This window comes from Rhinoraja longicauda, chromosome 3 (assembly GCF_053455715.1).
Source record: "Rhinoraja longicauda isolate Sanriku21f chromosome 3, sRhiLon1.1, whole genome shotgun sequence".
NCBI classification, from domain to species: domain Eukaryota; kingdom Metazoa; phylum Chordata; class Chondrichthyes; order Rajiformes; family Arhynchobatidae; genus Rhinoraja; species Rhinoraja longicauda.
This window is the reverse complement of record NC_135955.1, coordinates 47,647,059-47,672,129: the sequence shown is the minus strand read 5'-3', so window position 1 is coordinate 47,672,129 and position 25,071 is coordinate 47,647,059. Positions and strand designations below refer to the sequence as shown.

At 42.8% G+C, this 25,071-nt stretch overlaps 2 protein-coding genes across 6 annotated transcripts in view; one reads left to right on the top strand and one right to left on the bottom strand.

The window, feature by feature from the left end:
• Positions 1–25,071, top strand: part of kank1a (KN motif and ankyrin repeat domains 1a) — a 226,973-nt gene that overhangs the window by 89,920 nt on the left and 111,982 nt on the right. The gene's annotated exons all lie outside the window — the stretch shown is intronic.
• Positions 23,440–24,570, bottom strand: psmc4 (proteasome 26S subunit, ATPase 4). The gene has a single exon (XM_078396782.1). It carries the CDS (start codon positions 24,568–24,570, stop codon positions 23,440–23,442), a length of 1,131 nt encoding a protein of 376 aa, XP_078252908.1.

Below are 25,071 nucleotides of genomic sequence, written 5' to 3'. Positions count from 1 at the left end.
GAATACAAGCCCAGTCTTTCCAATCTTTCCTCGTATGACAATCCCGCCATCCCAGGGATTAACCTCACGAACCTATGCTGTACTGCCTCAATAGCAAGACCAACAATTTGTCCTGGACCAATCATGTTATTGCCAATAAAGTACACCAACGCCTGTACTTTCTCAGAATTCTAAGGAAGTTCATGTTTCCATTGCCTTTTGCCAATCTCTATAGATGCACCATAGAAAACATCTTATGGGGATAAATCACTGTTTGGTCTGGCAATAGGTCCTTCAAAGACCACAAGGAATTACAGAGTTGTGGACGTAGACAGCCCAACACAAATCAGTCTCTTCCACAATCAATTCAATTTCAATTCCACCTTCGCTTCACACTGCCTTGTGAAAGCAGTCAACATAATCAAGAACTGGTTATGCCTTGGACATTCCCTAATCTTCCCTCTCCCATTGGGCAAAAGCTTGAAAGCATGTACCATCATACTTTGGAACAGGTTCCCCACTGTCATCAAACTACTCTATGGACTTCTCATGCTCTGGGTGTAGTTCCAAGCACCCAACCTCCCTCCTTGTAGACTTAGCACTTTTTCAAAAGTGCACTTTCTCTGCAGCTGTAACTCGACAACGTATTTTTCTCTTTGCACTACCTGTTGTCCTTGTTTATGAGTAGGAAGGAATGGCAAATGCTGGTTTAAACCGAAGATAGACACAAAAAGCCAGAGTAACTCAGCGGGACAGGCAGCATCTCTGGAGAGAAGGAATGGGTGATGTTTCGGATCGAGACCCTTCAGAAACGTCACCCATTCCTTCTCTCCAGAGATGCTGCCTGTCCCCCCGCTGAGTTACTCTGGCTTTTTGTGTCCTTGTGTATGACTTGATTGTACTCGTTCGTGTATGGTATGATTTGACTGGATAGCTATTTTTTCACTATCTCGGTACACGTGACAATAATAAACTAATAATAATAAAGGCAGCAAGATTCTACTTCCACAAAATAAGGATAACAAAATAAGGATAACAACAGAAGGAAAATGTTGACTTAGTCATGTTCCTGTTGTAACAGACTCGATTTGTGAGTTTTTTTTTGTTCAAAACAATGTTATGAATGACATTTTATTAACCTGTCAGTTCCTGCACAAGATAATATATTGAGTTGTGGGTAATATATTTGCAAGTTTAGGAGAATGACTAACATACAAAATAGTTGGAATAAATGAGTCATCTTCCAATTTTCCATCAAAAGCTAGGGTAGTGCCTCAGTACAAGAGCTTCAACTAATTACAGTCTATATCAATGACCATGGACAAAGGGACCAACTAGTTAGATTTTTAAAATATAAAAATGGGTGTGTTACCAAGCCATGAGGACCGCATATTTTTTTGTTTTAGTTTTAGAGATACAGCACGGAAACATCCCCTTCGGCCCACTGAGTATGCACCGACCTGCGATCCCCGCACATTGACACTATCCAACACACGGGACAATTTACACTTATACCAAACCAATTAACCTACAAACCTGTACGCCTTTGGAGTGGGAGGAAACTGAAGATCTCGGAGAAAACCTACGCGGTCAGGGGAGAACGTAACAAACTCTGTACAGACAACACCTATAGTCGGGATCGAACCTGGGCCTCTGGCGCTGCAAGCACTGTAAGGCAGCAACTCTACCATTGTGCCACCATGCATAGTCTGCAAAGAGACGTTAATGGGTAGTGTGAGTGGACAAGAATTTGGCAAATGCAATATAATGTGGGAAAATGTTAGCTTATCCTCGTTAGAAGGGAGATTGATAGAGCAGTACTTTTAAATGCAGCAAGTTAGCAAAATGTTGCATTAAAAAGAATCTGGGAGTCTCAGATATTGGCATGTAGATGCATAAAATAATTAGAAGGTCATGTGATGTTGCACTTTAATGCAAGTGATATGGGTTATAAAATTAAGATTGTTTTGTATGGAACCTTAAAATGCATTAGGAGCTCGTTTGAGGCTTGGTCTCCACGTTTTTAGAAGGATAAGCGTGCTTTGGAACCAATGTGGTAAGGGTTCTGCAGCTTTGTTCCTAGGATGAGGGGTTGACATATGAAAAAAATGACTGGATTCTGAAATAATGTTTTGCCTTGTGTGGATATCTAGAACTCTGCGGGCATAGGTACAGAAAACGCATTTTCCCATATCTGGATGGTCTGAGAATTTCTTGGGAGATTTTGTAATTGACTGTAATTGACAAGTGACCTTGGAGCTTGAGTGCTTTCTGAATTTCCTTTCTCAGTTTTTGGGAGAACAGTCTCCAGTTGTCATCTTTCTGGTACTCGCATTGCCATCCCCTGCCTATTCCTTCCAGCAGCAAACTGCTAGACCCAGATTTTATAATGTAATAGTTCCCTAGATCATAGTAAGACCACTCAACAGTTCTTGTCCACCACCATCACTATTCATAGCAGTGACACCTGATACGGTCTCGAGTCAAATCGAGTTTGTCATGCACAAGTGAAGTGAGTACAGGTACAATGAGAATTTTGTTAAAACTATTTTTTCGGCCAACTATTATGCTAGCCTCTGTTACGAGGGTACATTTGAAAACAAGACAAATTTCTTGACCTACGTCTGAGAAGAATAGCAACTTGCGACTTGAGCAGTCAAAGGAGCGATATATGTATGTACACGTTAAGCATTAAATTCACGTGCTTTTGGATCGAAGATACTGGATTAAATGTAAGGTTGCTACCGAAGTAAATGCTAACTGCCATTGAATTTTGTTTCAGACCAGAGCTACTTTGTTGAATATCATTAATTAAATGAGCATTTGTGAAATCCTGAAGGCAAAATAGTGACTTTCTTAAACCAGCGGGTAAATAATAAATTCAGTATGTGAATTCAGCAGTGGGAACATGCTGCACCTTGGAATCCAACATGACAAAATATTTTGACAAACAAGGATTTGTGATGTCATTGTGTTTGATGTCACTGCAGAGATAATGGAGCCATTTGTGCATGATGATGTCGTGACCCATAGTCACGACAACACTAATGAAAGGGTTGTTGCTGCTACCCTGGCAGAGATGTGCTACTCTTGCAAGACTGGCAGCAGTTGACAGGATATGGTGAGAAATTTGTGTTATTTTAATAGAACATGGAACATCTCTTGCCCAGAGTAGGGGAATTGAGGACCGTAGGACATAGGTTCAAGTCAAGTCAAGTTTATTTGTCACATACACATACACGATGTGCAGTGAAATGAAAGTGGCAATGCCTGCGGATTGTGCACAAAAAAGAATTACAGTTACAGCATATAAATAAAGTTAATATAGAGAAGACAAAATTTAGTCCCTGGAGTTATAAAAGTTAACAGTCCTGATGGCCTGTGGGAAGAAACTCCGTCTCATCCTCTCCGTTTTCACAGCGTGACAGCGGAGGCGTTTGCCTGGCCGTAGCATCTGGAACAGTGAAGGAGAAAAGATTTAATAGGAATCTGAGGGTAACCTTTTCACACAAAGGGTGGTGGGTGTATGGAACAAGCTGCCAGAGGAAGTAGTTGAGGCTGGGACTATTCCAACATTTAAGAAACAGTTAGACAGGTATATGAATAGGACAGGTTTGGAAGGATATGGACCAAACGCAGGCAGGTGGAATGAGTGTAGCTGGGACATGTTGGCTGGTGTGGGCAAGTTGGGCCGAAGGGCCTGTTTCCACACTGTATCACTCTCTGACTATGACTCCACAGAAAGGTACACTACAGTAGCTGGCTGCTCAGCCTAAAATGGCTGTGCTGGACATGATGCCGAGCTAGACTAATCTCACCTGCCTGCACCTGATCCATTCTCTTCCATTGCCCACATATACATGTGCCTATTTAAAAGCCTCTTAAACGCCACCATCTTATCTGCCTCCACCACTATCCCTGGCAGTACGATCCAGGCACCTAATACTCTCCGTATATTACAAAAAAAAACAAGTTTCATGTAAAATCTGCCCTTTCACCTCAAAGCAATGTCCTCTAGTGTTTGACATTTTCATCCTGGGAAAAATGTTCTGACTGTGCCTCTCATAATTTTTATTTACTTCCATCAGATTCTCCTTCAGCCCCTGGCATTCCAGAGAAAACAGTCCATGTTTGTCCAACCAGTCCCTCTAATACAACTAATACTCCCTCATGCAGCCATCACTCTAGTAAACCTCGTCTGCACCCTTTCCAAAGTCTCCACATCTTCCTGTAATGGGGTGACCAGAACTGCACATGATATTCCAAATGTAGTCTAACCAAAGTCCAATAAAGCTGCATCATGATTTCCTTACTCTTGTATTCAGTGCTCTGACCTTTGAAAGCAAGCATACCAAATCCCTGTTTTACCACTCTACTTGTGTTGCCAAATTCAGGAAGCTATGAACTTAGAGAGAATGTAACACCAAGATCCCTCTGTACATTAATGCTGTTCAGGGTCTTGCCATTTACTTTAAACGTTCCCCTTGCATTCAAACTGCCAAGGTGCAATACCTCACATTTGCTCAAACAATGTGATTATAGATGATTTAATTAAGCCGAGCTGTGTTGTGACTGTTGATGACTTGGAGAACCGTAACAAATGGCTGGGGCATACTTTATGCCATTGCTGCATCCGGTGGTGTCTCAGTATTGAGGAGGCTTTGCTTCCATTCTTGTTCTGTGGTGGCTGACATCACTGTTTTACTGGTGTGGCGGGTGTGCGATGTAGCAGCAGGCAGGTGTTAGGACAGTGGTGCACTCCTGTTTATACACGTCTTCTGTGCACGCCCCAAAAAATGGACTTGAGGTCTGAATGACTGAGTGCTTTTCCATTTTCAATGGTTGTGCACGAGGGATTTTAAGTTGATGACTAAACCAAGTGGACCCGTTGTGCCCAAACCTCCCCTGCATTGGTGCAGCACCCCCCCCCCCCCTTCCCCCTGTTAATGTAGAAACAGTAATGATCAATTGCAATCCAGATACTTTTTTTTTAAAGGCGGAGCTTGCCAGGCATTGATATGACTTGGTATTCCATTTAAAAATTGCTCACCTTACACAACTAACTTCAGAGATGCTGACAGCGTTGCTACGAAGGCAAAGGTAACTGCAAAATTGACAGTGATGTTGACAGAATAATTTGGTGGCCGTTTTCCGCACACATTCCTGATCATTAAATGGTTGGCTGTTGTCAATTGCTTTGATTTGAAAGATATTATATTCAAAAGTTCCACTTTAGTTTTACTTAAATTATGATGCCAAATGTTTTTTCCATTGGTTAAAAAAAAAAACGACTTTGGATTTGGCTGCTTACAATAAACACATGACTGGAACAATCACACATGTGGCTTCATGATCATTATCAGTCTGGTTTAGGGCCATTTGAAGGTCAGTTTGCATTTTTTAGCCCCAAAGTTATGCCTGGTGGCAGATCTAAACTTTCTGATAAGGATGTATAATTTCCTGTCGCCAGTCAAGCTATACAACAGCATCATCATGTGCAGGGCAGGACTTTAATTTTGGGATGTGGCAGAGAAACATAGACTACAGTTTTCCTGTTAATAATTTACAATCTTTCTGGTGTTGCAGCGGACAGAATGGCAGCTGCAATTCTGAAATGGAAACAAGCAACTACCTAGGTTGGTTGTGAAATGGTGTCCCCCTGCGAGTTACACCAACATTACATTCTAAATGCAATAGAACTATTGTCATGTGGATATTTTGAATGTCACCATGATCTTTGATTCTAATTTAAAATTGGATTGAAATTTGTGTTGTGGAAGTGCAAGTAGGAAGAACAATAGAATGAAACAGCTTTTTACAGCTTTCTATTTTCAGTTATAAACAGTCAGGCACAAAGTCAATTCCAGTTCCACAAAGATAATCAGAATCTCAGAAATGTTCTTTAATATCAATATAACTGCTTGGCTCATGCATTGTTCCAGTGACCCAATAAGGGATTTGTATATAGAGTGCGTGAGGTTGCAGCCCCTATTCGAGTATCTGAAGGGGCTGCACCTCAGGTTCTGGCTCCATTTTAGCCCTACGCTTTTAATTTTTGGGCACTCGGTACAGAGGGGGGAGGGTCGGGAGGGAGGAGGGGGTCTCCTTGTCGGTCTGCTCCTGGGCCTGGCCAAGATGGCCATCCGCGGGTCCAGGCAGCGGGCAGTCGACGGCCGCACAGAGGTTGGCTGCCTACCCCTGTTCCGGGCTTACGTCCGTGCCCGTGTGTCCCTGGAGAGGAAACATGCGGTGTCCACGGGGACTCTGGAGGCCTTCCGTGAACGCTGGTCGCCGCGGGGGTCAAATGTATTGTTGATGGCGGGATTTTAATGTGATTATTGTTTATTTTGTAAACTGCCGATACAGGCGGCTTTTGTTTGATCACATTTCACTTTGTATGTTTGTATGTTTTTCTTTGGAATAAATGTTTTAATATATATATATATATTTAAAAAATTTTTAAAGGAATTTTTAATCTGTTAATTTATTCCACTTTGTCACTCCAACCTCATCAGGTTATTGGCCAATGATATTGTGCTAATAGTGTGTGAGCCCATTATTTCATCCTATTCAAATTTAACACATTCTGTTAGTTATGTTGCCTAAATGAAATTAACTCAAAATTTGTACAAGAGACAGTGGCACCAGCAAAAATGACCAAATCCTTTATTTTCAATTCACTTCTGGGAGAATACATTATCACAGTGCCAAATATCAGTATCTTGATCAGTCACTTTAATGTTGCATTTCAAAACAAAATTTTGTTATTTATTTTTCACTCTATGGCACTGATGGTGAGCAGGAATCCTGTGCTATTTCATCTGTCTCTTTCTTCCATGACAGACCTGATATACAGCAAAACCTTGGATTTTACAAGGTGTAAATAATATGAGCTATTGCATGTTGATATCAAGAAGGTGTTGGGTCTTTGAAGAAGTTTAAGGTGGTAAGTCCCAGGGGCCTGAATCTCAGTTATTGAGAGAGGCAAGAGAGAAGATTGCTGGCACTTGATATTGATCTTTGTATCCTCTCTAGCCACAGGAATGGTTCCAGAGGACTGGAGAATACTCAACATTGTTTCTTTGTTTAAGAAGGGCATGGAACAAACCAGGACATTATAGGTCCGTGAGCATTCGATCAGTAGCAGGGAAATTATTGGAGAAGTTTCTTGGGGATAGTCTTTGCTCGCCTCAGGAAAAGCATGCATAGTCAGCATAGACCTTACAAACTTTTTGAAGAGGTGATGAAGGATATGGCAAGTGGTGTTATCTACGTAAAGTTCAGTAATGGATTCAACAAAATCCTATGTTTATAGGCTGATGCAGAAGATTAAGATGCATGGGTTTCATGGGGACTCGGTAAATTAGATTCAAAATTGGCTTGGCCATACAATAAAGGATTGTGGTAGATAGGTGCAATTCTGATGAGACGGCTGTGACCAGTGGTCTTCTGCAGGGATCAGTGCTGATACCTATATAATATAAATGACATGGGCCATGTCCACCGCATGGAGGATGGCCGTATCCCAAAAGACATCCTCTATGGAGAGCTAACATCTGGGAGGAGAACCATCGGTCGCCCCCAGCTACGTTACAAGGATGTCTGCAAGAGAGATTTGAAGGTGCTCGACATCGATGTGGAGTCCTGGGAGAGCCTTGCAGCTGACCGTACAAGGTGGAGAGGTACCCTGAACCAATATCTCAAAACGGGGGAAGAGAAACTGATGAACGCAACGGCAGAAAAGCTGGCACGCAGAAAGGAGCGCAGCAACTTCAACAAACCTGAGTCCACGCACAAATGTGACCTTTGTGACATAGACTGTCACTCCCGCTTTAGTCTCTTCAGCCACAAGCGACGCTGCTCTAGCCGAAGTGTAGAGCAAGCAGCCAACTAAGATGCATCACCCATGGTCAGCCATGACCGAGGGGGCCTAAGATGAAGAAGAAGATAAATGACATGGACAAACATGTGGGTGAACTGATGAGTAAATTGGCAGGCAACATGAAAATTTATGGAGTTGTAGATATAGAAGAAAGATGTCAAAGGACAAAGGATGTGGAGGCTTTGGAAAAGGTACACAAGGATCATGTGAATATTGCCTTGATGAAAGAGAATTAACAGCAGGAAGAGGTTAGATAAACGGACTGTTTTCTCTGGAGCGTTGGAGGTTGAGGGTGAAGTGCTAGAAATAAACAACATTGAGAAGCAGAGGTAGGATAGACTGTCTTCCATGGGTGGAAATATCAAATAGCTGCAAGGTGAGAAGGCAAAATTTGAAAGAAGCTTCAGGCACATTTTCTCTTTACATGGACAATGTTTGGAACATGCTGCTAGAGGATGTGGTGGAAGCAAACATGAGCTGCCTTTTAAGAGGCATTTAGACAGTCACGCCGACAGGCAGGGGATGGTGAGATACACACCATATACAGGCAGATTTGGATTAGTTTAGATTAGCATCATGGTCGACATGGATGTTTGGTACCAAAGAGCCCATGCCTGTACTGTACTGCTCTATGTTCCATAGTCTAGTTAACCGGCTCATTCTAAATGTGCAACTTGCAGCTTGCTTTCAATCAGATAATCAAAAATCCATATGGATCAACACTATAAACCAAAATAGTGTGCATTCTGGAAATCTGCAATATGTAACTGCAATTGCTAGAAATAATCACCAGTTAAACCATCCCCTTCATTTTAAGAACAGTAAATGTTTTGGAACTGATAAATGATCAGTAATTTGAAACATTTGGTCATATAGCTTTTGTGGAGAGAGAAAAACAATGAATATTTCATTTGCTAAATTTCATGTTTGTCAACATAAGCATGAGATTGGTATTGTGTGCAAATTTGTGGACGTTTCGCCAAATGCTTGCTTTGGCTCATTAAGAAAGGTAAAAAAACATTGGGCAAACTCTGATCCCTGCAGGATGTTGCATACCTCCAGGCTAAAACCATTAATGACTGCCTTTTGCTATGGGATTTTAATCATTTCTTGCTCTTTCTTGTGTAATCCTTTGGGATTGAGAATGACTTGCTCCCAACTCTGAGTTTTGAGGCAGTTAATGAGACCAAGGTGGGATATAAAGGCTTGACTAGAAATGGGGCAGGTGGTGCTCGATGAGAGGGGCAGTCTAAGAGTTGGTGGGCTATTTATGTGTTATTTATGCTGCTGATCTATTAACCAGAAGTTCTTCATGCCATCCCAAGTATTCTTTCTCTACTTTGAGCAGTTACACATCAAGGATTTGCAGGAATTAATCGGCATGTTGCCTTTTTTTTAGGAGGATGTGCGCACATCCTTGAATGTTTTCGTTGATCTCAATGATAATCTCTCCCTCTGGCAGAATGCCAGCTTCAGGAGCCCGGCATTGGGCATGCAAGCATGGCCTGAGAGTGGCTCCAACTGAGCATTTGGGCCTTCCTACTGGGTGTGTTGGTCTGGGAGGGGACACTGACACTGGTTCCCCTATCCTTCCAGTAAATATGGATGTTTCTGAAGAGTGTTTTGATCTTCTTAGTGCCATGAGGTGTCAACTGCAGGGAGTCCTGGGGTACTAGAAGCATACCCAGGTCAGGGATCACTGCTGCTTAATGGACCATGAGGTTAATGTCAAATTTAATATCTTGAATATCAGATATCCTTCTCCTGAATAGAACAAAGGTTCTGCTGGTACATTGAAAGGGAGAGTGAAGGAAGACACTAATGAAATGCAGAGTTTGTTCCTGAGGTATAGGAAGCATATTCCAGGAGCTGGCCATGAAACTGTATTTATCAAAATCTGTGTTGCACAGCAGGTTGGTAGAGGATGTTTGCAGATGTTCATTACATGGTCTTCCTTAAGTTTAAGTGAACAAATTGCTGATGGCTGGTAATTTGAGTAGTTTTCCATTAGCCCTGTAGATTGGTTCCACACCTATAGGAATCATTAATGTACAAAGGTATTTTGCGATCCGTCCATAATTTTCTGAAAGTGGCAATATGAGTCTTTTTTTTTTTAGTTTTAGAAATACAGTGTGGAAACAGGCCCTTCAGCCCACCAAGTTCATACCGACCAACGATCCTCGCACATTAACACTATCCTTCACACACTTGGGACAATTTTACATTTACACCAAGCCTATTAACCTACAAACCTGTACCTCTTTGGAGTGTGGGAGGAGCCCGAAGATCGCAGAGAAAACCCACGCAGGTCATGGCGAGAGTGAACAAACTCTGTACAGACAGGACCTGTATTCAGGATCGAACTTTGGTCTCTGGCACTGTAAGGCAGTAGCTCTACCGCTATGCCACCGTGCCGAGTAGATAGCTTGGAAAAGGCGTCATATGGTATGCTTGCTTCCATAGGTTGCTGCATTGTATAGGAACCAGGAAGTCATGTTGCAGCTTTATAGGGCTTTGCTTCAGCTTCATTTGGAGTATTGCGTCCAGTTCTGGTTGCCCCATTAGAGGAAGGATGTGGAGGCTTTGGAAAAGGTGCAGAGAAGGTTTACAAGAATGGTACCTGGATTGCGTGGTATTAGGGAGAGGTTGGACAGACTTGGATTGTTTTCCCTGATATGCTAGAGTTGTGGGGAGACCTAATAAAAGTATATAAAATTGAGAGACAGATGTAGTAGACAGCCAGAACCTTTTTCCAGGAATGAAAAATCAAATACTAGAGGGCATAGCTTTAAGCTGAGAGGAGCAAAGTTTAAAGATGATTTGCAGGGCAAGCTTTTTACACAGATGGTAGAGTGCATGCCACGCAGGGTTGGTGGTCGAAACAGATCAGATAAGAAACTTTTGGACGGACATTTTGAAATGGAAGGATATGGATTATGTGCAGGCAGATCAGTGCTAGTCTTAGCATCCTGTTTGGCACAGATATTGTCGACCAAAGGGCCTGTTCGTGTGCTGTACTGTTTGGCACAGACATTGTGGACCAAAGGGCCTGTTCGTGTGCTGTGCTGTTTTATGTTCTATTTTCTTGTGGGAAGTGAGATGTGACATTGTGCAGAAAAAGATTTGGAAGGCGTGTCAATCCCATCATACAGAGTTATTGGACGCTGACTCTGAGGTTGATTTGTGCACTCTGTGGTTAGGATCCTGGCCTGTGTGTCTTCATGCAATAAACATAAGAAGAGGTTGACTAATTTTCCAGGATGTTGAATTTTAGGGTGGTGACCATAGCAAGGCCTTGTGCAGAGTGCTGTGGTAATCTTTTATTAATTTCTTAAAGCAATCTAAAATGTCCACCAATTTTGTAAGATTAAAGACTCTATTTCAGAATTCCTGAAATTCTAAGTATACTTTTGCAGAAACAAGCTTGAAAAATACATACAATTTGTTTGGGCATTACTTTTTTTTGGCAGGTATCGATTGAGACCGTGCAAAGCAAGAATGTTCAACAGCACTTTTTTAAAGGACACAAACTGCTGGAGTAACTCAGCAGGTCGGGCAGCACTGTGGAGGGAGATTGACCTGCTCACTGATTCCAGCACTTTGTGTACTTTTGTGTATTAATGAGCCTCTGCTGTTCCTTGTTTCAGCATTTTTTTAAAATCTCGGCCTTTACTTTCTTTGCTTCCGAACATTTTTCAAAAGTCATCCATCTCTGTACAGAATTACCATCTTGGATGGAATATGAAAGTAATTATTTAATCAAAGTGAATAATGGTACAAAAAAAATCAATTTTGCTGTATTTAATAAGGAGCATGCTTTCATCTCTTGCCAGTGGTTGGGACTCTGCTGGTATGGTTCCTAGGTGATGATGATCACAGGCTTAAAATCACAGTTGTTCTGTCATTGCTGTCAGTATCCACAGTATTAAACTTAAAGGGCATGTGGATTTTACCTAGTCTGAGCCCATAAACAACATTTCAAGCAGGATTTGTGCAGTTCTGACTTTTGATTTAATGGATTCCTATCAATGTAATATGGTGAGCACTAAGGGTGTGATTCAACAATTTGTTCTGAAACCGGTCATATTTTAAATAAAATTTTAGACTAACTTTCTCATAACTACGTGGATAGATGTTTTTCTCGGTAAATGTGTGTGTAAGTGGGGCACAATGTAAGAACATCAATTTCTATAACTATTGAAACATACAAACTTTTGAGTTTTTGTCTAGTATTGCTTGTGATAAATTTCACTTGTTATTAGTTTAGTTTTGCAATATTCTTAAAATCGTTTTGTGCACAAGATAATGTCAGACTGGTTCACTAGTCTGGCATGAGAATTAAATAGGTAAAGAATGGAAAACGGTTCTGAGCTCTAATTTTCTAGAATGTTGTTGTTTCAAAGTTTAACAATAGACAATAGACAATAGGTGCAGGAGTAGGCCATTCAGCCCTTCGAGCCAGCACCGCCATTCAATGCGATCATGGCTGATCACTCTCAATCAGTACCCCGTTCCTGCCTTCTCCCCATACCCCCTCACTCCGCTATCCTTAAGAGCTCTATCCAGCTCTCTCTTGAAAGCATCCAACGAACTGGCCTCCACTGCCTTCTGAGGCAGAGAATTCCACACCTTCACCACTCTCTGACTGAAAAAGTTCTTCCTCATCTCCGTTCTAAATGGCCTACCCCTTATTCTTAAATTGTGGCCCCTTGTTCTGGACTCCCCCAACATTGGGAACATGTTTCCTGCCTCTAATGTGTCCAATCCCCTAATTATCTTATATGTTTCAATAAGATCCCCCCTCATCCTTCTAAATTCCAGTGTATACAAGCCCAATCGCTCCAGCCTTTCAACATACGACAGTCCCGCCATTCCGGGAATTAACCTAGTGAACCTACGCTGCATGCCCTCCATAGCAAGAATATCCTTCCTCAAATAGGGAGACCAAAACTGCACACAGTACTCCAGGTGCGGTCTCACCAGGGCCCGGTACAACTGTAGAAGGACCTCTTTGCTCCTATACTCAACTCCTCTTGTTACGAAGGCCAACATTCCATTGGCTTTCTTCACTGCCTGCTGTACCTGCATGCTTCCTTTCATTGACTGATGCACTAGGACACCCAGATCTCGTTGAACCCCCTCCTCCTAACTTGACACCATTCAGATAATAATCTGCCTTTCTATTCTTACTTCCTGAAGAGGTACTTAATTCCGCCTTTGAAGCTTAAACAGCCTTATTGTTATTATTTATTAATATTAGGAGTGCAAGCGTTTGGGAAGTCGTGATGCAGCTTTATCATTCATTGGTTCAGCCACGTTTTGAAGATTGCATCCCCATTACCCGAAGGATGAGACTTTGGGGAGAGTGCACAAGCAGTTTACAGGAATGATTCCTAGATTAGGCGGTATTAGTAATAAGGAGAGGTTGGACAAAGATGGGTTGTTTTCTCTGGAGTGCAAAAGGCATGGAGGGGAGAGACCTGATGGATGTTTATAAAACTGTGAGGCAGCGATAAGGTAGCCATTCAGAACCTTTTTCCAAGAATGGAAATGCCAAAGACTAGAAGGCATAGCTTTAAGGTGAGAAAGGAAAACTTTAAAGGGAATGTGAGGGGCAAGTTTTTCCTTTTAAACAGTGGTGGGTGCTAGATTAAGCTGCCAGGGGTGGTAGTGAAGGCAGTTGCAATAGGCTTTTAAAAGGCTTTTTAGCATAAGCATATGGATGTGCAGGGAATGAAGGGATATGAGTCACATGCAGGCAGAGGAGATTAGTTTAATTTGGCATCATGTTCGGCGTGGACATTGTAGGCTGAAGTGTATGTTCCTATGCTGTTCTGTTCTATGTACCAGGACCACTGTCCTCGTAATTATAATTCTGTTCTTTGACTTGGGTATATAAATGTTTTCTGTGAACTGAATATCAGTAACAGAGCGAAAAACAAACTGATGGAGGAATTCTATTCGTTAAACTACTTGTTTCGGTGATGCCAAAGTGATGGTTAGTGTTTCAGATTGAGTCACGGCAACAGGACTTTCATCTGTCTTCCCTTTGCCTCAACCAATACTGCTTGAGTTCTTCCAGCAGCTTATTGTTTGCTCTTGTTTCCAACATCTGCAGCCTGGTGTGTCTGCTGTGTAATAGATTTTGATACACTGTTCTGGTAATCGTCAAATTTATTTTCCCCTGCCCAAATTCTTCAATCCTCCCGAAGGATTCCTATGATACTCTCAGAAGACCAAGTAAAGGAGGGAGCAAATTCATTTCCAAATGGAACTTAAAATATATAAATTTTAAGATGCCATTGTTGAAAGAAATAATTAGATTGCTGACCATTGCCAATCATATAAAGTAACCAATATTTATTTCTAAGACCTCAAGGTCTTAGGGGAGGGAAGGTGGGGGGGAGGGAAGGTGGGGGGGGGGGGGGGGGGGGGAAGGAGAGAGAATCAGACAAAATTTGGCATTTTCAAAAAGCAGGCATTAGGGTGGCTTGGTGAAACAAGGTAAAGGAGAGAAACGAGGTGAAGGTACTGCCTGGGTAATCTTACTTTCATCACCTCCAACAAGCATGAGAGGTGATGAGACAGAGATAAGGCAGGCAGGACTTCAGTTAAAAATCTGGGCTTCTGCAAGCCCTTCTGCCAAATAATAGAATGGAGGAGTTTGTCCAGAGCAGTCTAAATTTAAAAACTGGACATTTTCAAATAAGCAAGCATTTGGGGCCATGAACCATCCTAGATTGGTATGTTTAGCCTCAGTGAGGTGAAGGAATAACGTTGCCTTACAAGTCAGGGTGATGGTACTTGAAAGTTAAAGTTACAAAGGGAACTTTCCTCACTTGGAGAGGACATTTGTTTGGGGACAGTGCAAGTTGTAATAATGCACATGTTTTGCTGGAAGTGGAGTGTCACTGGTAGATTGTCAGTCTATTTGCTGCCTTGCCCTGGATAGTGTTGTGTATCTGGAGTGTTGTAGGAGTTGCACTTGTCTAATCACATGGCGAATGTTCCATCAAAACCCAGTTTGTTCTTTGTCCCCTGTAGAAAAACAAAGTTACCCAAGCTGCTGTTGCTGCTGGTTCGAATTAAATTTCTGGCCAACAATGACCAGCTTGACATGAATAGGAATTTAATGTTCGTAAGGGCTGCATTGGCCAACAATGTTTGGGCACGATGCCAAGTTAAAATAATCGCATCTGCCCAGACACGAGCCATACCACTCGATTACTTGCACTTCCATGTGCCTATGGAAAAGCCTCTTAAATACCACTATCGTACCTGACTCCACCACTCTGTAGAAAACTTGCCCCACACATCTCCATCAAACATTGGCCCCCTCACCTTATAGCTACGCCATTGGACATTTGCACTCAGGAAAAATAATTCTGACTGTCTCCCCTATGTATGCCTCTCATAATTTTATATACTTCTATCGAGTCTCCCCTCAACCTCCAATGTTTCATAGAAAACAATTCTAGTTTATCCAACTCTCCTTGTAGCCAAAACCGTCAAATCCAGGCAGTATTCTGGTAAACCTTCTCTGCAAAGCTTCCTCATCCTTCCTGTAATTGAGCAACCAGAACTGCATGTAATACTCCATATGCGGCCTAACCAATGTCCGATAGAGCTGCTTCATGACTTCCTGCCCCTTTACTCAATGCCCCTAGCAATGAAGGCACACATACCATACGCCTCCTTTACTACCCAGTCTACTTGCGTTGCCTTCAATAAACTGTGAACTGATTCCAAGATCTCTCTGCTCATCAATGCTGTTAAGGGTTTTGGCATTAAAATTATACTCTCTGCTTACATTCAATATCCCAAAGTGCAACACCTCACGCTTGCTTGGGTTAAACTTTATCTGCCATTTTTCTGCCCATTTCTGCAGCAGATCTATATCCCACTGTATTTTCTGGCAGCATACCTCACTATCTGCAGTCCCTCCAATTTTGGTGTAATCAGCAAACTTACTCACCAACCCATCTGCATTTACATCCAACGGTCCCAGCACAGATTCCTGCAAAACTCCACTGGTTATAGACCTGCAGCCAGAATATCTACCTTTCATCTCAACCTTCTACCTTGTAATAATACGCCAGTTTTGAATCTATACAACCAAGTCACCGTGAATTTATTTTGGAGGAATTGTGTACCAATACTAGATGATGGAGAAAATGATGGTGGAATGGTGGAGCAGTTCAGAACACCTATCCATGTTCACCAGGGATGCAGCCTGACCTGCTCATGGATGTTGGGCTCCAACACCTATTGCAGTAATGCAGCATTAAGTATTTTCTCCAAACGATAATGTGGATTTCTTCTGGGTGTTCCAAATGTTGCCCACATCCCAAAAAATGTGTAGGTCGGTAGGTAATTGATCATTGTAAATCACCCCTTCGCATGTAGATGAGTGTAGAACCTAGGGGAATTAGTGAAAATGTGGGGAGAATAAAATATAAGATTCATGTAGGATTAGTGTAAATAGGTGGTTGGTGGTCAGTACAGGTTCAGTGGGCTAAAGGGCCTGTTACCGTGCCCTTTATTGAGGAAACTAGAACTGGCCAGCATAATTTCAGAATAGGTGGCCATCCATTCAAAATTGTCACAAGGAATTTATTTCTAATGAAATTTCAAATTCTTGATTATAGAGTCAAGACAGTCAGATTTTCAGTTTACAGTTATCAAGGGTTATGGAACACAAGCATGAAAGTTCAGCAAGGCCAAGATCAGATAAGCCACAATCTTACAGAACCGCAGAGCCTCACGGCCTACATCTGCCTCTCGTGTTAATACATGTTGCATCTACACAATGCAACTGAGTGAGTCAGTCTGGAGTGAATCACACAACATTAATGATCTGCAGCAAGATTACTTAATTTAAGTCATAGCCACAGAATAGCAGCTCGGAGAAAATTCCCACCTCAGGCATAGATTTATTTGTTATTGTAGATTTTGCACAGAAATTAGTCTTCGATGCTGATGCCAACAGACACTATTCAATCACAATGCACTCCATTCACATGTTTTATTCTCATTAGTGCAATTGGAATGAATTCAGAACATTGAGAGGATGACTAAAACTACCACACATTTGGCACAAATGGTCAAAGCCTAACTATTAATCATCAGCGAACAGCTACAGCGAGCGCAGTAAAATTGATTCATCCAAGTGCATTTCCCAATGTTTCATGAAAGTAGCAACAAATAGAAGTGAACTGTAGAGTCATTTAAGGGCCTGTCCCACTTAGGCGATTTTAAGGCGACTGTCAGCGACTAGGCTGTCGCCGAACATTCGCCGGGGTGTCGTGGGCATGATCGCGAGGAGTCTTCAAACAATCGTAGCGGATCTCGGCGCGTCGCTGAAAAATTTTCCAGGTAGAAATTTCTCGGCGACAGCTGGCTTTTCGCCAGGTATCATAGCTTATTGCGGGCGCTGTCACATGTTGTCCCCAGGTTTGCTAGGTTGTCGCAGATGCATTTAGAAGCACGTAATATTAAATTAAGAAAAGGCATTTGAAGATACCATAAAATACTTGTGATTAACCAATTTATTTACCGTCAGGACATTTGACAGCTAGATTGGAGTCGACAGTTTGACGGTCAGGTAAGCGTGGGAATTCTGCGATATTTCCAAAGACGGTGTAATTTCTTAGCTAGTTTCACAAAAAAAGTAACATTCAACCACGGGGCTCTTTACACCTGAAATTACATCTGTAATACCACGTTCTGGCGGAGCCGCCATCCATTTACTTAAGTAGGGCCGTAAAACTATGCATATCAATCTAAACTAAAAGCTGCAGGTAGAACAGATGCAACAATTTTGAATGAACAGATGGCGGTTCAAAGTTGCGCGCTAAATAAAAGTTTAACACTTTTAGCTCGACCTGCAATTATTATTTTTTTTAAAAGAGACTATTAAGAGATTTTTTTTTCAACGTAATTAAAACTCGAGCTTCCAACCAGAAGTTAAACTTTGTCAATTTAGCACCTTGAGCGGTTAACAGTAGTTCCAGCGAGGAGCCTGACTGGTGAATCTGGTGTGTGTTATTGACGGGAAACCTTCACCCTGAATCCAATAGGGAGGTTTAAATAAAAGGCGATAACTAGCAAATGCTACAAAATAAAATATTCAAAGCAAGTTTTTTTTAAAAACCGTGTGGAGGAAGGAACTGCAGATGCTGGTTTACACTGAAGATGGAATATGTGAATTTCAGTCGGGACCCTTCTTCAGACTGAGAGTCAGGGGGAGAGGGAAACTAGAGATATGAAGTTCAAAGAAGCTCTTAAATAACTTCGCAATATCAAACCACCGTGCCTCATATAGAAGTGGCGAGGTGTAAACCGGCACAAGGAACTGCAGATAGATGCTGGTTTACACTGAAGACAGACACAAAATGCTGGAGCAACTCAGCGGGACAGGCAGCATCTCTGGAGAGAAGGAATGGGTAACGTTTTGGGTCGAGACCGTCAAAATCAGTCTGAAGAAGGGTCTCGACCCGAAACGTCACGCATTCCTTCTCTCCAGAGATGCTGCCTGTCCTGCTGATTTACCCCAGCACTTTGCGTCTAAAAGAAAACCATAGGTATAGGAGGCACAAGATGCTGGAGTAACTCAGCAGGTCAGGCAGCATCTCTGGAGAAATGGAAAAGGTGATGGTTCAGGTCGGGACCCTTCTTCAGGCTGAGAGTCAGAGGAGATGGAAACTAGAGATCTGAAGAGGTTCGAAGAAGATCTTAAATAACTTTGCACTATCAAACCGCCCTATAGAAGTGGCGAAATGTACACCGGCAGGTTATCACATCTTTGGGGAGAAGGAATGGGCGACATTTTGGGGTCGACACCATACTTCAGACCAAGGGTCTCGACCTGAAACGTCACCCATTCCTTCTCTCCTGACACGCTGCCTGGCTCGCTGAGTTACTCCAGCTCTTTGGTTGTCACATGCGTTCTGTACGACCTGACTCGGCATTGTTGTGGTCATTGTCGTGGGGTAAATGAAAATTTTGGCGAACTGCTACGACCTTGATTGTTGCCGGCAGCCACTTAAAAAAATTGCCTAAGTTGGACAGGCCCTTGAGGGACAAAAATATTCAGTCCACAAGTTTTAAGGCCCCATAGATAAAGCCCTGGCTTGCTCACACCCGTCATAGCACAGTTGTGTGAATGTTATTCCATATTGGGATGAGAGATACTTCCAAGATGATTTAAGGTTGTCCATTAAAAAAAATTTAAACAGACAAATATATATTTTTTCACCTACAATAAAAACCCTTGTCAAAGAGAGTCATAGAGTGAAACAGCATGGAAACAGGCCCTTCGGCCAAACCTGCCCATACCAGCTAACAAGTCCACACCGGCCAACATGTCCCAGCTACACTAGCCCCACCTCCATGAGCTTTTTTTAGATTTTTAGAGAAACAGCGCAGAAACAGGCCCTTCAGCCCACCGGGTCCGTGCCGCCCAGCGATCCCCGCACATTAACACTATCCTACATCCACTAGGGACAATTTTTACATTTGCCCAGCCAATTAACCTACAAACCTGTACGTCTTTGGAGTGTGGGAGGAAACCGAAGATCTCGGAGAAAACCCACGCAGGTCACGGGGAGAATGTACAAACTCCGTACAGTACAGCACCCATAGTCAGGATCGAACCTAAGTCTCCGGCGCTGCATTCGTCGTAAGGCAGCAACTCTACCGCTGCGTCACCGTGCTGCACAATGTCCTTCCAAATCTGCCCTGTCCATGTATCTATCTAACTGTTTCTTAAACGTTGGGATAGTGCCAGCCTCAACTACCTTCTCTGGCAGCTTGTTCCATACACCCACCACCCTTTGTGTGAAAAAGTTACTCCTCAGATTCCTATTAAACCTTTTCCCCTTCACCTTAAACCTATGTCGTCTGGTCCTTGATTCACCTACTCTGGGCAAGAGACTCTGGGCATCTACCCTATCTGCACTCCAAGGAATAGAGTCCCAACCTATTCAACCTCTCCTTATAGCTCAGACCCTCCAGTCCTGGCGACATCCTTGTAAATCTTCTCTGTAGCCTTTCCAGCTTGACAACATCTTTCCTACGACATGGTGCCCAGAAATGAACACATTACTCTAAATGTGGCTTCACCAATGTTTTGTTCAACTGCAACATGACCTTCCAATGTCCATACTCAATACTGAATGATGAAGGCCAATGTGCCAAAAGCCTTTTTGACCACCTTATCGATCTGCGACTCCACCTTCAAGGAACGATGCACCTGCACTCCTGGATCCCTCTGCTTTACAACACTCCCCAGAGCCCTACCATTAACTCTGTAGGTCCTGCCCATGTTAGACTTCCCAAAATGCAACAACTCACATTTCATAACATCATAAACAAAAATCTCTAAATTAAGAACCCCAATTCTAGTGCAAAAAAAGCTCAAGTCCTGTGTGCAACCAAAAGCAGTCCATAGTTTAGTGTAGTGTAGTATTCTGGAGTGTGATGGTTGTTGGGAAGAAGCTATTCTTGAACCTGGCAGCCATGGTTTACAGACTCCTTTACCTTCTTCCCAATGGTAGGAGTGAAATGAGAGCGTGGTGAGGGTGTTGTGGGACCTTGATGATTGATGCTGGCTGCCTTTGAGGCAGCTGCTCCAATAGAGCACTTTGAAAGTGGGGAGGTCAGTACCTGTGATGGACTGGACAGTGTTCATCACTTTTTGTAATCTCAGTCATTCCTGGGTGCTGGAGTTGCCAAAACAGGCTATGATGCAACCAGTTAATATGCTCTCTAATGTACACATGTAGACGTTTGAGTATTAATTTTCATACCAAATCCACTCAATCTTCTAAGAAAGGAGAGGCCTTGATGGACTTTCTTTATCATTGCATCAATCTTCATTGTTAATGTAGTCTTGATGACCTATTGTTCTTGATGACCTATTTTAAAAAAAATGTTAGTGTGGGACAAGTTCCCACACACAAATCAATGCTGACTATCCCTATAGTCAGTGCCTATCCAAATCCTGACAGATCCTGTCTCGGATGCTCAAGATAAGCATGGCCATCTTTGTGTGGAACCACAAGAGATGGGGGAGATATCAACTGAAACCGTGATCAAGAAATCCCCGATAACAATTTGAACCACTGAAGTTGGGTCCACTGGCTTATAATTCCTTGATTTGTCCTTGCTGCCGTTCTTAAATAATGGTTCAACATCAGCCACGCTCCAGACTTCTGTAACCTGACCTGTAGCTAACGATGAGAATCCCAGCAAGGGACTTTGCAATTACCTCCCTAGTTTCCCCACAAGGTCAAATGATGCACTTGGTCATGTCCTGGGCATTTATCCAACTTAATGCTCTTAAAATTGCCAATATCTCCTCCTTGCCTCGAGAGCAATTGCCTCGACCAAACCATCTTCTAATTCTTCACCAACACACTTCCTTCCATTAGAAGTTGGTAGTTCACTGATGATTACATGGCTCAACTCACGTTCCCCTGGTAATGAAACCATTCATACGTACATACATATACGTACAGGTATGTAGGTTAATTGGCTGGGTAAAAATGTAAAAAAATTGTCCCTAGTGGGTGTAGGATAGTGTTAATGTACGGGGATCGCTGGGCGGCACGGACTTGGTGGGCCGAAAAAGCCTGTTTCCGGCTGTATATATATGATATGATATGATATGATAATATGCAGCAAAAGCATGCCTGGCACTGATGATACAACACAAATCAGAATCCAGCCATTCTCTCAGGTAGATTTCAACCGCTGCTTTTGGTTTGAGCCTCAAACTCCATCCCTACCAATCAATGCCACCCCTCGTCCTAGCAAAATCTCACTTGCATTTATAATGATAAGGTGCTGGAGTTACTCAGCGGGCCTGGCAGCATCCCTGGAGAACATGGAAAGGCGACGTTTCGCGTCCAACCTTTCAAACTGAATCAGTCTGAAGAAGGGTCCTGACCCAAAATGTCACCTATCCATTTTCCAGGGATACTGCCTGACCCGCTGTGTTATACAGCTGTCTTTTTTTGTCAACCAGCATCTGCAGCTCTTTGTTTCTTCACTTGCATTTATTCCTCGTGTCTTGTTAACCTGAGATGACCTGCCAACCTCCGAGACCACTACATTTGTCCCTGTCATGGCTCATCCACCTATATCTGTTAAGTGCTCCCTCTGATAACTCTTTGGTAACTTGTCGTGGCTGTTTGTATCAAATTCAGCATGATAATGCCCTGTTGAGCATCTTGGAATGTTTCATTACATTAGTGGTTGTGTAAATGCACATCATTGACATTGTATTAAATGAAATGATTGCCCAACTATATTTTACAAGACCACTTGGAAAAGACCTCGAGCTGCTGAAATATCTTGTCTGTGAAGGGAAAAAGACAATGTTTCAGGTCAAGACCCACTGGAGGTCTAGCTAGATGCTGTCTGACCTGCTGAGTTCCTCCAGCAGTCCGAATATTTTTGGCCCCAATTCCATTTTTCTGCAGTCTTTTGTTAAACTGAAATAACTTGCCTTTTGTCTAATTTTATACTACATAGTAGAAGTTTTTCAAGAATGTATGCCTCCCTGCAAGAATGTTATTGGGTTTCTGTACATACACTTTGCAGGTAGATTTACTATAACCTATTGAGCAGGTGTTTTGCTAACCTGGGTTCAGTCATGTTGCAGCTTAAGAGTGCAACTATGCTCACGCATTAGTCTTGGTGACCATGTGTATGCCTGTGACTTCCTTGATGGCTATTGTAAACTAGTCGGGCATGCTAATTTGGTTTATTTCTGTACAAGTCTTCTGGTTATTTGCTGCCTTGCTGTAACTTGGGGTTTTATCCCCACATAGACTTCTAGCAGCTTGATTGGTAGGTGAGTAATTTGTAATGCGCACAATCTAACAAAAATATATTTTTAATCACCGCTCTTGCTTATAAATTGACTGTTTATTCTGTTGTCGTAGTGACATGGAAGTGTTGACGTAAAACCTGATATGGGGTACATGAAAAGTAACAGTTCTTTACAAATTAAGATCCAAAACAAATTTGTTCTGTAATCAATGTGGAGAAATGAAATGTCTAATAGCGCTATTTCATTTTGTTTTTCAATTCTTCCAATCTATGTTCTTTTAGAAATGGTTTAATTTCTGGACATTCACATTGCATCTTCCCAAGTATTTATCTAAAAATGCTTTTTCCAGTTATGCATTTTTGTTTAAAAGCCGAGGTTACATTTGCTTTTTTTTTTGCGTTGGTAGAACTGCACCTAATGCAAACTTAAACCTGGGACAACTCAGCGATTGTCCATTTATTCAAGATTGGCAATAGCCTGAGAATCTGGTTTATTTGCGGTACTTTTTTCCCCCCGGCATCAGAACAGTCTGGTTGTTAATTTGTGTGGTTTTTATTGGGTAAAGAACAATGTTTTCTACCCTGATGCATTTATATTTCAGTGCACACTTGCTTTGCCAGCATATTAATCAATGTGCTTGTAGAACAAATATATGTGAAAATCTGTTGTGCAACTTGCTTAATAAACATGGGGAACTTTGAAAGACATAATAATGTGGTGAGATCTGTGGGCATGTTTGTCAAAGAATCTCTTTGAAGTGTGCGCATGTGCGTGTGCGCGGGAATGTGCGCATGCGCGGGATTCTCGGGCGGGCGAGGCCTGTGGAATCAGTGATAATTACCAGGCGTTTCTGCCGGCGGTCGGGGAGGGGGAACTCGATCTTACGGTCCAGACGCCCCGGGCGCAACAACTCTGGGTCCAACGTGTCCGCGCGGTTAGTCGCCATGATCACCTTCACGTTTACGTTCTGGTCAAAGCCGTCCATCTGATTGAGAAGTTCCAACAGAATATGCTGCACCTCCCTGTCCGCTCCAGTTTGAGCATCGAATCTTTTGGTGGCGATGGCATCGATCTCATCGATGAAGATGATCGCAGGAGCGTTCTCCTTGGCCAGCCTGAAGACATCTCTGACCATTCTGGGACCCTCGCCCAGATACTTCTGGACAAACTCGGACCCTACCACCCTGATGAAGGCCGCAGTGGTGTGGTGGGCCACAGCTTTGGCCAGCATGGTATTCCCACAGCCCGGGGGACCGTACATCAGCACCCCATGAGGGGGATCAATACCGATCTGCTTGTACAGTTCAAAGTGAGTCAGGGGCAGTTCCACAGCTTCGCCCACCTTCTGTTTCTGTATGTCCATGCCACCGATATCAGAGTACAGCACGTCTGGCTTCTGATCAGAGGTGAGCATCATGATGCTGCTGTCCGCTTCAGGAGGCAGAACGTCGACCAGAGCGTTGCTGTGCTTGTGGAGGGCCACCGACGCATTGGGTTTCAGGAGCTCACGGTCAATGGTGCTCAGTATACGCACATAGTAGTTGGAGCCGGTGGTGGAGCCCACGATGGCCGTGTTCTGGTCCACAGCCTCCAGGAACTGCCCGATGACCAGCGGGATTCTCTGGATGCGTTTGACCTCCTCCTGCGTGTGCAGGAACTCCTTCAGGTTCTTCTGCTCATCCTTGATGTACTCCTCCTGCACCTCCAGAAACTGCAGCTCCTGCTGCAAAGGCTTGTAACGGCTGTACAAGTCTTCCAAATCTTCATGCTCAGGGGCAAGGAACGAGAGGGCCGTGTGCGGTCGGGATGTGATCATGACAGGGACCTCTTCCGCCGGTTTCTGTGTTTCGGTGATTCCGAGCTCCTCCATTTTAGTACTTGGGTGAGATTCTCTCACCCACTGATCTCGGCACTCACTGATCTTCACAATGGGCTGTGTCATCCTGGAGTCACTCGTATGTTACATTATGTTCGTTCCAAAAACTTACCTTTCTCTACAGAAGGTGTGAAGATGACGTGTGCTTCATGTAGAATCTGTGATGAATTAAAAACCAAGGTTCTTCCGTCCTGAAGAATGAAGATTGATCAAAGCTACTCAACCTATGGAACGTTTGAGTATTGACTTCAAAGGGCCTTTACCATCCTCCTCTCAAAATGTTTATATACTTACCATAATTGATGAATATTCGAGGTTACCATTTGCTTTTCCTTGTCGAAATATGTCAGCTGCTACGGTTATCAAATGTTTAGATCAACTGTTTTCATTCTGTGGATTTCCAAGTTACATACATTCTGATAGGGGCACCTCATTCATGTCAAAAGATTTAAAGGACTACCTTTCTAATAGAGGAATTGCAACAAGTAAAACAAC

Coding starts and splice junctions, on each gene's coding strand:
- psmc4 (XM_078396782.1), bottom strand. CDS start 24,570: ATGGAGGAGCTCGGAATCACCGAAACACAGAAACCGGCGGAAGAGGTC.